At 35.9% G+C, this 15,344-nt stretch overlaps 1 protein-coding gene across 6 annotated transcripts in view; it reads left to right on the forward strand.

The window, feature by feature from the left end:
• The window catches only part of LOC117434874 (anoctamin-1-like), a 46,192-nt gene that overhangs the window by 5,155 nt on the left and 25,693 nt on the right, over positions 1-15,344 (forward strand). For 5 of the 6 annotated variants that reach the window (XM_034057551.3, XM_034057550.3, XM_034057552.3 and 2 more), the window contains 5 exons: positions 2,533-2,705; positions 7,810-8,133; positions 14,426-14,524; positions 14,624-14,775; positions 15,001-15,055. In XM_034057551.3, coding sequence (XP_033913442.2) covers positions 2,533-2,705; positions 7,810-8,133; positions 14,426-14,524; positions 14,624-14,775; positions 15,001-15,055 — 803 coding nt within the window. Of the gene's footprint in view, positions 1-1,044; positions 1,100-2,532; positions 2,706-7,809; positions 8,134-14,425; positions 14,525-14,623; positions 14,776-15,000; positions 15,056-15,344 lie in introns of those variants that run through there. The other variant, XM_059003011.1, reaches the window with a different exon arrangement.

Below are 15,344 nucleotides of genomic sequence, written 5' to 3' on the forward strand. Positions count from 1 at the left end.
GAACATTAAAATGTTGTTACTGCAGTTAACTGAAATCTCTCCACTTCATTGGTGATCTAATTACTTCTTAATGTAAAGGTCTGTTGACAGACAAATTTGCCCCAGTGTATTTCAATTTGTAAACCATTTGAATGACAATAAGTTTAAGATAATGCAGCTGTTTCTGAGTGTTATAATATAACATCATTACAAATCAAGAAGATGGTGATTCAGCCAGTTGGAGTCCGATGATATGTATTGATGTTACAACCATTTAAAAAAAAAATGGTACTTTGGTAATGATCAATAAAACCATTTTGGATCAATAAAGCTTAATGCCTAATGAGTTACCGTGGAGTTCTAAAGGCTTTGACTTACATAGCCCTGACTTGTCACGTTTCTAAATGCATTAAATATTTATATGCACTAGAATGGCTGGATGGTATGATTTGTTAATTTAGCACCTTTGACTTCCTGGAACAGGGTTTAAATATAGTGAGAAATTAAATCTGGATTTCAGGATTGTATTAATCATTCGGGTCATTAAAAATACCAAAAAAAAAAAAAAAACGTGCTGGTGCCGGCGACATTGAAATAAATGGTATCTGGTCTAAAAATACACATATTAAGTTAAATATAACCCAGCTGAAGATATTGGCTGAACCAATTAAAAGTTAGTTGCAGCCAGAATTGATTTATAGCCAGTCAGAGCTGGGTGGAATTTCAGCTAACTGTGTTGGTATAAAGTTAATGTCAGTTATAAGTATACTGTATGTTTCCAAACTCAGCACAGAGTAAAATATGACGTTGGGCTGCAAATTAAAATGCAAGATTTATAAATTCTGAGCTGCATTTAGGAAGTACCTTTCTACTTGGAGAATAGCACCATGGCTCAAAGCTTCATTGAGGCAACTCTTTTTCTAAATGGGACTTGATGGGCCTCTTAATCCCAACTTTTCCTATGTTCTCCAATCTTGCACCCGCAGATAGATGAATCACCTTTAGCAAATTAACCGTGATTTTAATGTGCCATGCATGGATTCATTGCCCAAGGATGGGAGATTGTCAGAATGTTGAAAGATGGATGTGAAGTCATTTCTGGGGAGAACAGAGAAAATAGGTGGGAAATGAGGTTTGAAGTGAAGCTAATGAACGAACACAGCACATTACCATAGCGATCTATTTCTGCTTCAGTATTTTCAGTTCTTTTAAAAGGATTACATTTTCAAAACAGGTGTTTTGGTGGATAAGGGCATTTGTTGCTTTTTGACCTAGTTGAGTTGTAGAATGAGATCAGGGTTAGTTTATTTGGAATGGGTTTGGTTTTCTGTATGCTGTCACATCTTTTTTGAAATCCTTTTTTTTTTTTTTTTGGTGAAAAGTAAAGTGTAATAAACAAAATGCTCAATGAAGACAGCTAATTTAGTTCTATGAAGTTTAATGCTAGGAACCTAGTTGCTGGCTTATCAGAAGTAGGTAATTCTAAGCCAAGCACTTCTGAGTTCTCAGCTACCCACAAGCAGACCTCCTTATGAAATATGTGAACTTTAGAAGCATCAGAGGCTTGGCTTGGAACGCAACCCAAGCCGAGCCCTACACTTTATATTTCAATTTGGAGGTTTTTTGGGACAGGTGCTCTTTGTACTATGTGAGTCAGATACACTCTGTAAAACAGTAACAATAATGCATCTGACCACCGGGTGGCACTGTGTACAATACTGGCAAGTAATGTTAACTGGTAAGGGATTTCAGCCATAATGCAGTCAATTATGAATAACAAACATTTAAAGCGACCAGCAATTTTTTTTTATTATTAGTAATTTGTATTATCAGGAATCTAAGCCAAATGCATGCTTTCAGTTGTTATTGAAGTTATTTTCAATTACAGAACAATGAAAGTGTTCAATAATATGTTTTCATACTTTCTCAGCGCATATATATATATATATATATATATATATATATATATATATATATATATATATATATATATATCCCTGTCCTAACCAAACCATTTACCATAGTTTTTTTTTTTCAAAAGTACTTTTAGAACATACTATTTGTACATTGGTAAAATGAAAATCATTAATTTACTTTTTTGTAAATAGTTTTTCTTATGTAGGAGAACATACTTACAATTCTATTAAGAAGCCAGATGGAACAGGTATAAAATAATGCTGACTGCAGGATTTACTTGTTGCACCATGTGCTGATATCACCTGTAAACACTCCTAATTGTTTGTTAGTGAAACTCTATAACCCTTGTGTCTAATTACATTACCCAAAAGACGAACAGTGTTAAGGAATAATCACCTTTCAAAGCATTGTTGCTTAGCCTAACCTACCAATACTAGAATTCATTAATATCATAAAAACACAAAATAGATCTTCACTGAGAAGTTCAACATGGTAAAGTTAATAATAAATGTTATTACTTATTGCTCATTTCTACCATTACTGAATTTATCATTTAAAGTGATATTTAATAAAGCTCTGCTAAAGGGTTTTGCTGTGGTGATTCATAAATATTTTCCTATTTTTTCATCCCTGCAGGTAGAGGTAACTCTGTTCACATCATCTCAGGGGTGGTCCTTGATGAATTACAGAAAGCTTCCATGATGAAGAGAAATGAAAAATATAGTTCTTTACCTATTGGAGAAAAAGGGGTGGACATCATTAACATCAAGGCCATTGAGGACATTGGATATGTCCAAACAGATGCCATGGTAGGTCAGCTTTGGGACATCAAGAACTAATATGGTTTGAAATGACAGCAACCTAGAGCTCAGTAATATGCAAATGTGTGGTATGCAGAGAGCAGCTTCTTAAAATGTTATTCTGAACATTTATTTATTTATTTATTTATTTTCAAACACAGTCAGGCACCAAACTGTAAATACACTGTTTATTTATTTTTTTATATTTGTGGATTGTGGACCTTGCTGTGGATAATAATGAAAAAGTACTGCCCATTTACCTCTTATGATGTTTGTTTTCATTTTGAGTAGTTCTTATAACAAATACCCAAATAGTTTGTTGTCTTTTTGATATACTATGTGTTGAGGTGGACTGAGTTTAGAAGGTGCTGCTCAGTTCTAGTTCCAGTCATAGACAGTCATATGTTAGTAAGAGCCAGCGCCATTTAGTGAACACCTACAAGGGTTCAAGTTTGCTTTTGCATTGCTGGCATTGGCAGATCTAGTCTGTGTATGTCTATGGCTGGCAACTAGAACTGAAGAATAGATTTAGGTGGTGTTAAATTAAAACAAAACAAAAAACATCGTTAGTCTGAATAAAGAAGCTAAAGTGTCAATAGGTTCTCCTATACCTGACCCTGTTCATACCACACTGATAAGAGTCTTTAGGGACAAGGTTTCTACCATGCCCCTTTCTCCAGAAATCATTAATAAAGAACACGTGGAATCTATAGTATAACCGACCTGCAAAGTGCTTTGCGTCATGCACAATAACAAGCAGCAATACTACCGAGAACAAGCTTGCTCACTCGCAGTGTCAGATAATTGTCATTCTGAATGGCTTCTACTTATTGCATCATTAATTAGTTTGTCTATATTATTAATTTCAATCCAGGAACTGGTACTGTAGAAAACTTTTTGTTTTTTTATCCTTCTCCGCTTTTTTTATATTAGACTTTCTCTGCCTGCCAAAAAATGATTAGTATTGCTATTATTATTATTATTATTTATTTATTAGTCGACGCCCCTATCCCGGGCGACTTACAATTGTTACAAGATATCACATTATTTTTTACATACAATTACATTATCTTTTATACATTATTTTTACATACAATTACCCATTTATACAGTTGTGTTTTTTTTTTTTTTACTGGAGCAATCTAGGTAAAGTACCTTACACAAGGGTACAGCAGCAGTGTCCCCCACCTGGAATTGAACCCATGACCCTCCAGTCAGGAGTCCAGAGCCCTAACCAGTACTCCACACTGCAATGCCGAAAACTGCTTTAAAAACCCGTTAAAAATCCTCTAATAATCAGTGTAAAATTGATACATTATGAAAGATACCAGTGTGTGTGTGTGTTTCCACTGTCTGTGTCTGCATGAGGGTATTCAGACTACAGTGAGGTTATTATTATTATTATTATTTATTTCTTAGCAGACGTCCTGTTTAGGTCATCTGTAAACCTTGGTACTTATTTGTAAAGATTATTATCAGAAAATAACTGTTGATTTAGACCTTGTCCCCTTGGGCTATGAACTATTTGCTTTAGCATCCGTCTGTTTGACAATGAAAATGATAAAAGCATGGCATTAAAGGCATATTTTTGTTTCACTGTATTGACAAGACGAAACATACAGAAATGTAAGCTGTTTCGTCCTATAGTAGAAAGTGGAAACGCATGTGGTGCGTTCCTCAAAGCCATGTTCACACAGTAGTGCTTCAGAAGTAAAGGAGAAAGTAAGAACGGTGGTAAGTATGAGTGAAACAAGGATCAGATTGGGTTTCATCCTGACCTAGTCTTGGCTGTAGAGAGCAAAATACTGTTGGCATTGGAGAGTCTATGAATGAAGTGACGTGCCGGGGATTATAAGGCAAACCTGAATGTGGCATCCAACAAGCATACTATATTATCAATTATCTTGCACAGATATTTATTATACCTCATTTCAGACCACGTATATTTACACATTGCTTTTCCATACCACTCCAGTGTACAGCTAATGTTTATTTTATTTTTTATTGTCAGATGAAAATGGGCCTTAATGACTTCAACTGTATTCTTCAGTATTGTGTTATGATGGCCAGTATGATATTGACTTCTGGGTTGTAAAAAGTAATCTACACTCAGTATTGTGTGCAATATGATAAACAAGGGGAATATCAATAGTGATAAGGACTCTTTGTTCTGAGATTCCACACACCAGGGGATCATGTTGGGGCACAAATCTCAATTGGGAAGATTATTATCAAACAAACTAGACACCTGTTCCAAAAAGAAAACGTTTAGTTTATTAAAGAACTGGAAACCAAGTAGAATCAAGACAAGTTACTGAACACACTTTAAAAAATGATTATACAGTACAACGTTGCATATCCGACCCCCTGTGGACTGGGGTATTGGCAGATATGTGAAGCAATCGGATTTGCGAACATCTGTAGATAAAGCATTTACACATCCATAAATAGGTTAGTGAACAAAAACAACACGCAAACTGCTTTAATGTATAATTACATAATGGGAAATGTTTAAGTAAGCAAATGTAAACAAGATTAATTAGGCTACAAATACAGTGTTGCTGTAAGCAATCTCCACGCAAAGCTTTTTTTTTTTTTTTTAAATACAAAACAAACGGTAAATGTCCAGTAACCTGCAACTGATGGCTTCTTTCTTAACTCTAGAAGTCCCTGCCTCCCTGGTTCTGCTTTCTTAATATCTCTGTCACGGTACTTTGCGCTCTTTCTCGATATTGCCAACAGCCGATAAGCAGCTCAGTTTGAATACCGGTAAGCATTGCGTTTATTTGCTTAATTCAAATGCATTTAAAAGCTACAACAGCACGCTGTCAATCTGCAACCGTGTGCTTCATCATATAAACACATTGCATACAAAAAAGCTTTCTCAACTGGTTTATTCAAGCATCACTGCTACACGCAGCTGACTGACACACGCACACAGCCCGCCTCTCTTAAAGGGAAACTCACCAAAAGGCTGATTGCTATAGAGCTTTATTTCTGTTTCTACCGCAGAAGATGCATTTGCTGCCAATGCCATTACTCTCGTAGCTTACTTTTAATATTTATTTATTTATTTATTTATTTATTTAGCGAGACGGTTAGTTTATCAGGGCGGTTATGTGACGGTCAGATATGCGACGTTCCACTAGGTATATGATACCTAAAACAATAACCCCCTGGTTTACACATAGTATTGGAAGCAGCTGAGGAAATAACCCTTAAAATGAACTGGTTTCATATTCACTTAGATTTTTGAAAGTAGCCTAAAAAACAACTCTTTATATTGCTTTCATTAGGTTTGAGGATCTTGTGAAATCCATAGGTGGAATGTGTAACGTTGGAAGTCATAGGAACATGAGCGGACCTGTGTCTCGCAAAATTAAATAACAGGGCGGAGGAAAAGTACGGCAATAACTGAGACTGAATTCTTCAACAGTTTAGATTGTGACTTTATTTCTGTCTAATATTAGCTCCTAGTTTTACCGTCTTGGCTTCTCAAGTAACGCACACTGTACAGTAAGTCCAAGCCGTAGCAAGTGTATATCTCACGAGCCCGGTAACGATTTCATAGAGCTCGAGCAGAGAAGGGGTCCTGTTTCAGGAATGATACCATCCTGATGATGGGAAGATGGCAACCGTGGCACCTGAAAGCTTTGAGATTTCTGTTCATCCAACGTCCAGACGCAAAGATTTTTTTTTTTTTTTTTTTTTTTCAAGGAAAGTTTCATACAAGTAATTCATGTAAAAGTTTAAGCTTAACTTTGTAAAGTATGGCAACACCGTTATAATACTGGTATTAATAAAAACGTGTTTTTGAACAAAGCATGCATGTATTTGTGTTTTTGGACAAAGCATGCATGTATTTGTGTTTTTGAACAAAGCATGCATGTATTTGTGTTTTTGTATTATTATTTATCAATTTGTGACCTGTCTGCACGCACAATTTTAACATAATATTCATAAACCACGAAACACTAAAGATACCGTTTTGTGTAATTTTAATAAGAGTTTTGCTAAAGACAGCTTTTATGTTGTGTTGTGCTGAAGTGTAAAAACTATCTATGCATGCAGATAAATACAACAATCATTATAATAAATGTTAACTGCTCAGTCACCTGGGGCGAGATAGCCACCGTAATTGGATAACTTGACATGTACCAACTTGTTTATAACTTGATAACTGTACATTAAAGCCACGGAACCTTGTGACTTCATTTTTATAAATAGTGAAATTCTTAAATAATTGTTAACCCTGGGTTAAAATATCTCTGTTAAAATAAAATAAAAACTTTGATATACTGGACTTTTTAAAACAACAAGTAAGCCCTTTTAGTTTGTAATATCATTTTACAGTGTGTTTTATGTGATGGACTGTAGTAGTGTAATCTAATTTAGTAGTGTTCAGCCGGGTAGCAGTTTGTAGGCCTATAATTCAATTGAGAAAAGCGTTCTGCTTTGACTTTATTGCACAGTAGAAGCCTTTCTCTCAGTTTTATTAACCATGTTTTCTGAAGAACATTACAAAATACATGAATGAAATAATATTATTCAATAAATAAAGGAAACTCATTATAACAATAAAGGCAACTGAACTCTATTTGGTTCCTACAGAAAGCAAATCTGTTTTTCAATACTACCACTTTTATATAATAATACCACTAAACTGGAAATAAAATAAGCTTTTGTTATTTTTTTTTAAATGCCTCCAAATATTATTTTTTGGGCCTTGGAATTATGAACCTTAAATTAATAAACTTATAATGATATTTGAAAGCATTGCCTTTGGTATCAAATGTACCTAAACCCTGCAGTAACTCTTGATGGTCAATGTATGCGTTTTCTGCTGCAAATGTAAAACAGTTCAGTTCCATGTCAAAACTGAGGTAGTGCAGGCATGCCATGTGACACGGTTTATTGTGGAAAACTGTCAAATCTGAAAATGGTCAGAGTCCTATGTTTTACTGGGTTGAAAAATCAGGGTGGAATTCAGAGTCACACCTTTTGAAACCTACATTTAAACCTACATAGAAATGGGAACAATTTTTGAATACTTTAACAAACTTTTTCTGTAAGATTTACATTTAATTTATTTTTCTCCTCCTACCTCCTACAGATTTTAAACTCTGTGGTTCCTGAACAGGACTCCAGCTGCCAACAAGGCTTGTACTTCCAAGATGGCAGCAGGAGGGTGGATTACATTCTTACCTACCACATCAAGAAATCCGGGGCCTTCAGGAAGCAGCCAACACGCCACGGAGGCAGTGCCTCTAACCGTTCCACCAAGAAAGACCAGCCTCAACCTGGCAACAAAAACGACCCTGAGATTGGAGAGCAGGACCACATTATAGATTACCACGAGGATGACAAGCGATTCCGCAGGGAAGAGTTTGAAGGCAAGCTCTTGGAGGCTGGCCTAGAACTGGAGAAGGACGAGGATGTAAATATGATTTGTTTTTTTCATTTTATACCACTTCTAGAAATATGGGATGTATCCTTTATAATTCCACCAGAGCCAACAAAGTGAACGGTCTCTAGAGCTGGTTTGGGTTCTCTTTTTTTTTTTTTTTGCAATGGGGTGATGATCAGCACATTATTTTCTTTGAGCCGAGGTCAGCTTGTTTGCTGTCACCACAACAAAAAAAAGCAGACAAAAGATGTATTGTATATACAGTGCCCGTGCTTAATAGCTTGCTGATACATGAGCTAAATTAGCTAATCTTATCTCTGTTTCATAATATCAGGGCTACACTAAATTGTTCAGATTTCTGAATAGTGTGATGTTTTCATGTGAATAGATTAAAAATACAGTATATGCTTGATTTTTAATCACTTTGCAGAATTTTAACATTCTAATGCAGCTGCCATGCCATCTTTGGATACGTGTTTCTCCTTGTATTAAGTTTCCATGGCTTTAGAACATGTAGGCGCAAAACTGGAATTATTTCTCTGAATGAGACAGGGAAATGTATATTGTGTGTTTCAGATTCTCCTGTTGATTTCAGGTCTGGTAAGAATTAAGAAGGCAAATTGTAAAACAACATAGAAAGAGTTTTGCGGATTTAAAGGGTGTTGGGTCAGGTATGGTTAAGGCATCCATGTTTCTACTAAATTTGTCCATACACAACAAATGCAAACAGTGAGTATTTTAATCAGATAATATGTGCTGAACCTGTGTTTGCATTAATATTTAATTGCATCTTTGTATGTGTGGGCACAAGATAAATTCTGACACAATGAAACACTATCTTATTGCTTGTGCCAAGTGCTGATAGTGGCAAAACTGTCACCTGCCAGCAGCATTTCCCCACACTAGTTGGTTCATAATGTCAGTGACATTATGGATTTAATGTTCACAGTATAGCACTGTAGATATTTCTGGAGTCCTGTGTTGTATATAGAGGCATTCTCTATTGCTTGGTGTGCTACTCTCTGGAGCTTAACTGTAGAAACTCAAGATTGATCATTTGGTTATCAGCTGCAATTTCATCCTCCCTGTTTGGTTCAAAACCATTTCATTCGCCGGGTGATTTGGTCCCAGAGTACCACAACCTCTTGGCTTGTTTTAGTTAGTGGCTCGGGGATTATACATCAGCTTTCATGCTGTCTCTCAAAGCCCATCTCTAATCTGCTTTCCATCTAGTCAGCCAATGATGATACAACATTTTGATCTTTCCTTCACTAGGGCAGGTAACCCCAATGTTGTTTCTTTTAGATTTATGAGTGGTGTGAAAGTTTTCACACTAATGTTGACCAATTCCATGTGAAACTAACATTATGTGGCTACAAGCAGTCAGTGGAACTGTGATGGAATCAGTTAAGCATTGTTTAATGTCTGGGAATTTCCTACTGGATTTGGAAATGTATGTCGTTCATCCGCTAGAACAAATGTGTTGCATGGGGACAGCTTAATGGTTACACTCTGGTTCACCAGATATGCTAGTGTGAGAGTGCTAGTGAGGCCTCATGGGTCTTAACTTCTACATTTTAAATCACTTTGCCAACTTATTCAAACAATAACAAACTGTGATTGAACACCTGCAGACTAATTCCAGTATCTTCACTCACAGCAACAACCCCAGTACTGTAAATAACTCTTAGATGATTCACTGGACTGGTTAGTTTTAAGCGTATGTTAGACGGCCAGATTTTGCCCTCGTTTCAGTTTTTAATTTAGTTGAACGTTAATAATGATCAGAGGGTACATTTGAAAGCTATTTTTAGCTAGATTTGCTCTGGTGAAAACTGTTTTCTAAATGGTAACGATATAAATAATGGGGTGGGTCTAACTAATTGCCGTCTTCCAATCCTACTGGTCAAGCGCTATTTTTTTTTCTTACTATTGTGACAATACTCCTGTTTACCCAGGTATTTTCACCATTTGTTTGCACATCTTTTGGCAAACTGAGTTTATTAATAAAAACTGTCTTTTGTTGCGTGTGATGTCAGTAGCACGGCTTGGCTCTGCAGTGGAAAAACACCCTAGGCTGTCCTTAACTGCACCGTGAGGGCTCAGTATGGTCCCGGCACGGCTCGGTTGTACAGTCAAAAAGAGGCATACATTGCTCCTAAGAGCCCTCTTTTGAAACTGCCAAGACTTCTGGGAAGTGTAGTTTTTCTATATGGCTAGTCTGAACTCGGGGACTACATTTTCATGGTATCACATGGGATAAAAGCTTCTTAAAAAAATAAAAATAAAAAAAATAAAAAGCTTCTCGGCCCATAATAACTCCTGTCTAACTTTGCCACAATAGGGATATAAGCATTTTAATGATTTAATCCTAATTTTATATCTTGTGAGCTGTATTTAAATTAGGTTAATTCAAGTCAGACTTTCCATATTAGATCTTCAGGTCATTGGAGCTCATGTTGATATGATTCAATTTGTTTACAGGAGAGATTTAATTGAACTAATTAGCATCTGGAATCATTTCCATGGAAGTGTAGGAAACTTGAAAGGTATATTCATTATGTAACCAGCATACCACAAAGGAGGCTGATGTAAAGCCAACCCTGATTGTTTAATCAACTTAAATGGCCTTTATATTTCAAGAAACGGATACTCCAGGAATTTCCGTATGTCCCAAGTGAATGGACTATAAAGTACGGCTGCTGTAAACAGCTTAACCAGACCATATTCTTTTATGGCATTTTGCATTCATAAAAAGTTCAACGAAGCACAGCGATTGCTTTGATTTGTGGCTGGAATCGGATGCATTGCCTTTGCTAATGATGGTTTGTTTTTTGTTTCCTTTTTGCATAAATGCCCCTGTCGGAATAATGTCCAACTTAAAGACTTTAGCCACTATTTAGAACAACAGTGTGGCTACCGCAGCCTGTGCTGTATATATATATATATATATATTAGTATTAGCTAGGCTCACCTTCTATGTCTTTTCGTGTCTGAATATTCCCAAGTGTGGAATCATTGAATGTCTGACTGTATGAGTCTGTATGTATTCATACTGGGTTGTATCTCTATGGCAGCCAAGCACAACAACATATCTGTCAGTGCCCAGTCATTTGTTCGAAAAGGCCTATTGTGCTTTGTGTAGAACAGTCCCACCCTCTGCAATTCTAGGTAGGAGTGCCCCTGGGGATGTTAAAATGACCAGGCCCCCACTAGCATGAGTCTTTGTGACTGTAATAACATGGTAAAGATGTAATGAGTGGCTTTGGTTCAAACAAGACAAACTAAAAACTGTTGAAATTTGATGTTTACAAGATCACTCTGTTACTTTAAGTATGAGTTCAGATGCTGTAATGGCAAGTGTAAATTATATGTTGACACCATGAAGGCAGTGGTATGTATTAACTATTTATTAGATACAGCCACTCTGTTAACACACTAAGAGCCAACTACTGTGCATGGCATGTCGTATGATTAGGAGTTACGAATATGATTAGGAATACGAATGAAGGAATTCTGTTACTAGGTACATTGTTATCTATTCCCATCATACTACAGGCTGTCAGCAAACTTGTCAACAGGGATTTAAGGAATTTGAAAAGCTTCCATTACATCCTCTGGTTTATTCCTCCACTTGAGACTCCTCATAACTGAAAATTACTCTGTGACTAACCCTGTACCTGTCCTCTTTGTTTTTACAGTACATGATGCTATTGGCTTCCATTGCCAACTGCTGTTGAAATGTTGAATAGTGTACATTAGAGTGATCTGTATAGATGTCTTAAAATAATGTAGAATTGATTTCTTCTCTTTTTTTGCAGTTTGAGATTTGGGGCTTTCAGCTATAAATACACAATAGTAATTCTTGCTTGGTATAAAAATGTGTCATAAAAAGAAACAAAAAAAAAACTGTTTCCCTCCTATGCAGTACCTGTCACATGTTTTGCTGTATTGTTTCTTCCTATTACTTCCATCTCTGACTTTGCTTTCTGGCTCTGCAGTCCTGCAGAGACACAGATTCTGAGCACGGCTGTCCGAGGAATCAAACACTGGTAGGAGTATCACCGTTGCCATAGCCAAGTGACTGCAGCCGATTTGTTTAATCAGAGGGGCATTTTCATTGCAGTTACTTTGTGTCTTGTTGTTGTTGTTCTCCTTCTTCTTCTTCTTCTTAGCAAGTGTAAACAAATGACTCGTTCAAATAATGACTGGAGTACGTAATGAGATTACATATCAGTGCTTTAAAGAAAACAAGCAGACATGTCGGCCAAGTGGCTAGTTTTTTTAAATAACTGAAAAAAAGTTAGAGATGAATCTGTTTTATATTAACCTTTTTGTTTTTGTTTTAGTAACCTTATAGGCTAAATTATATGGAAGGGTTTCTTTGCACAGATATTGTAATGTGAAAGACATTCCTTCTCAAAAAGGTTATCTCGTTTTATAACCGCGTACCTATTTTCCTGGAAACAGCATCTGGTTTTATGTGTCTCTATGTTCATTATTTTGAGTCATTTTGGTGAATAACAGTATCGCTGTGTCATTGTACATCAGGGTAAGAGAGATATTTACTGTTATTCATTACTTCCTGGCAGTAGTAGTTGTGGTTAAATGTTTGTAGTTTTGTTGAGTTTGTTTATATCAAATTAGTTATTCTGCCTGGCCTGACAGTTTCCCATTCAAGACTAAATATGTTTGGGTCATTCCATGGTATTTTTTAGTGTTGAAAAAAGATGGGATGGGGGGGGCAAAAATACAATAGAATGGCCCTTTATGAACATGGGGCAAGATCCACTTTTTTGGGAAAAAAGTATTGGTGGAATAACCCTATTATTCCATACATCTCGCATGTAAAAAATCAGATTCTTCTTGCTGTAGAAGAAAAAGTCATAGTCTTGGCAAGTGCTGTGCTATTTCGGGTGTTAAGTACGGCGTAACAGCACATTTACAGTTTTACTAATATATGGTAAGTTCATTTGATTTCATGTATGGAATAATATTTCATTAATGTTCCAAACTTTATGATTTGTCTGATAGCTGGCTCTGTTCAAAAACTGTCAAGTAGAGTACAGTATGTACTGTTGAGTAATGTTCATGTAGAATTATATATTGGCCATTTTCTACTCAAGTACCACTACAACAGCAGTCCGAAGCGTTATGTTAAGTTGTGGGAAATGATTTGGAGAGCTGTGATGTTGCAAGTCATTGGTGGTCCTTTTGAGTTAATAATGGCCTATATACCATTGAACTCTTGTGTCCAAAATTGACATTATTAACTGTTTTGGTGTAATATTGACTTAATCTAAAAAAAATCTAACTAAGAGTTCAAAAGGTTGTATTTAGGATTCTTTAAATGTTTGTTTTTAGATTTAGACTATTTGATGTCCAAACTATAGTGTGTACTCCACAAACTATCCTGATTTATTAAATGATTGCAGAAAATAATTGTCCTGTAACATAAATTCATTTTCTAGACGCAAGACCAAAGGTTAGATAATTCAAGCTCTGTTACCAAAACATTCCATAATTATCTCATCCAATGTAGGACATTAAGTTTGCAGTGTTTATACACTCCCCATTCTGCACATTCTTGGTTTTAAATGCATGTGAGTTCTTTTAATACAAGTCACAACATCACAAATAACCTCTTAAATTGAATTGCATAAGAAAACAATGTCTGCCTGTAATCTCTTGTGCTATGTGATCTTTACACAAGGTCTCTGATACACTTAGTTCCAGGAGAATACTGTACTAAAACTAGACTTGCAATTCCAACAAATTCAACCGAGTTTCCTGTTGTATGTGTCAGGTTCAAAATCGATTTGATCGATTGATGTATAATTGAGTTGGTATTTATTTGATATATTTCACATGATTGTGCAGCGAACATTTTTAACAGACCATAATGCATCAGTCAACAATACATGGATAGAAAATATTATTTTCAGCAAAGTTTTGCTCGGTTGTAGTAACCGCTTACAAAAATAAATAGAATTAAAAACAAGTTAAGGTCAGGAATGTGCAAATGAGTTTATTTTGTACAGTACACTTGAGTTACTGAACTGCCTCATTATGACAATGAAAGGTTTTAAGAAAAACTGAGACGACGTTGGGGACAGTTATCAAGTATGTTAGTTGCAGGGCTGTATAGAAAATCATAAATTACAAAAAATAAAGTAAATTGGAGCTTATTGCAGTGATCCGAATAGATAAGATAGGACATAGCTGTCATTTAATAATGTATATCTTACAGTATCAGTAGCCTAACTCGTCAGTACAAATTAAACATGGCTTACACAGTAGTAATCTAATTTCTTTTTTTCAGACAAAAACCTATGGGATAGGATTTGTGAAAATTCACGCTCCTTGGCATGTGCTCTGTAGAGAGGCAGAGTTTATGAAGCTCAAAATGCCAACCAAAAAGGTAGGTTGCATCTTTCTGGTTTTAATGTTAAGCCAGGTGACGGTATTTGTAATACAATTTAGTTTTTTTTTTGTGTGTATAATTTTGCATTTTTTTCAGGTGTATGAGGTTAACCACGGCAATAACTTTGTGGAGAAAATCAACACCTTTATTTATAAAATGACAGAACCACTTCACCCCAACGTGGAAGAAAAAAGAATATCCTCAGTGAAGCACCTCTCCTATCCTTTCTCAAGAGAAAAGCAGCACTTGTAAGTGAATTATACACGGATTCTGTTTGATTGCAGTCAGTATATTTGCCTCTGTATGTAGAGACTCTTGGATCCGGGTTTAGAAGTGCCTTCTAGCCTGGCCATGTTTGCACAACAACACCTTATTAATAGTATTATGGTAGTGCTCTTATCTTTTCGTTCATCCTTTGTGGCTCTGTAATTGTTAAAGTTAACCATATTCCTCATTATTCATTTCTTCCACAGGTTTGATTTATCAGACAAAGATTCCTTCTTTGACAGTAAAACAAGAAGTACAATAGTAAGTATCGAGTGTCTAGGACTGCATGCCCATAACTAAAGCAATACTTTGTGGTTGAAGTGCAACAGGGAAATCAACATGTATTTTCCCCAATTAAACGGTGTTGCTTAACCACTTGACTCTCCCCTCTGACTTTTTAAATTGTTTTTTATTAGTAAAAGAATAATTGCTTATAAAGGCCAGTTAGTTATATTTAAGCCTTACCAAAGTTTACTGTGATTTGTATTGGGGTCAATATGGATACATCTAATATAGTGTTACCCACTGGGCTGCAGTGCTGGGTATGTTA

This window comes from Acipenser ruthenus, chromosome 28 (assembly GCF_902713425.1).
Source record: "Acipenser ruthenus chromosome 28, fAciRut3.2 maternal haplotype, whole genome shotgun sequence".
Lineage (NCBI taxonomy): Eukaryota > Metazoa > Chordata > Actinopteri > Acipenseriformes > Acipenseridae > Acipenser > Acipenser ruthenus.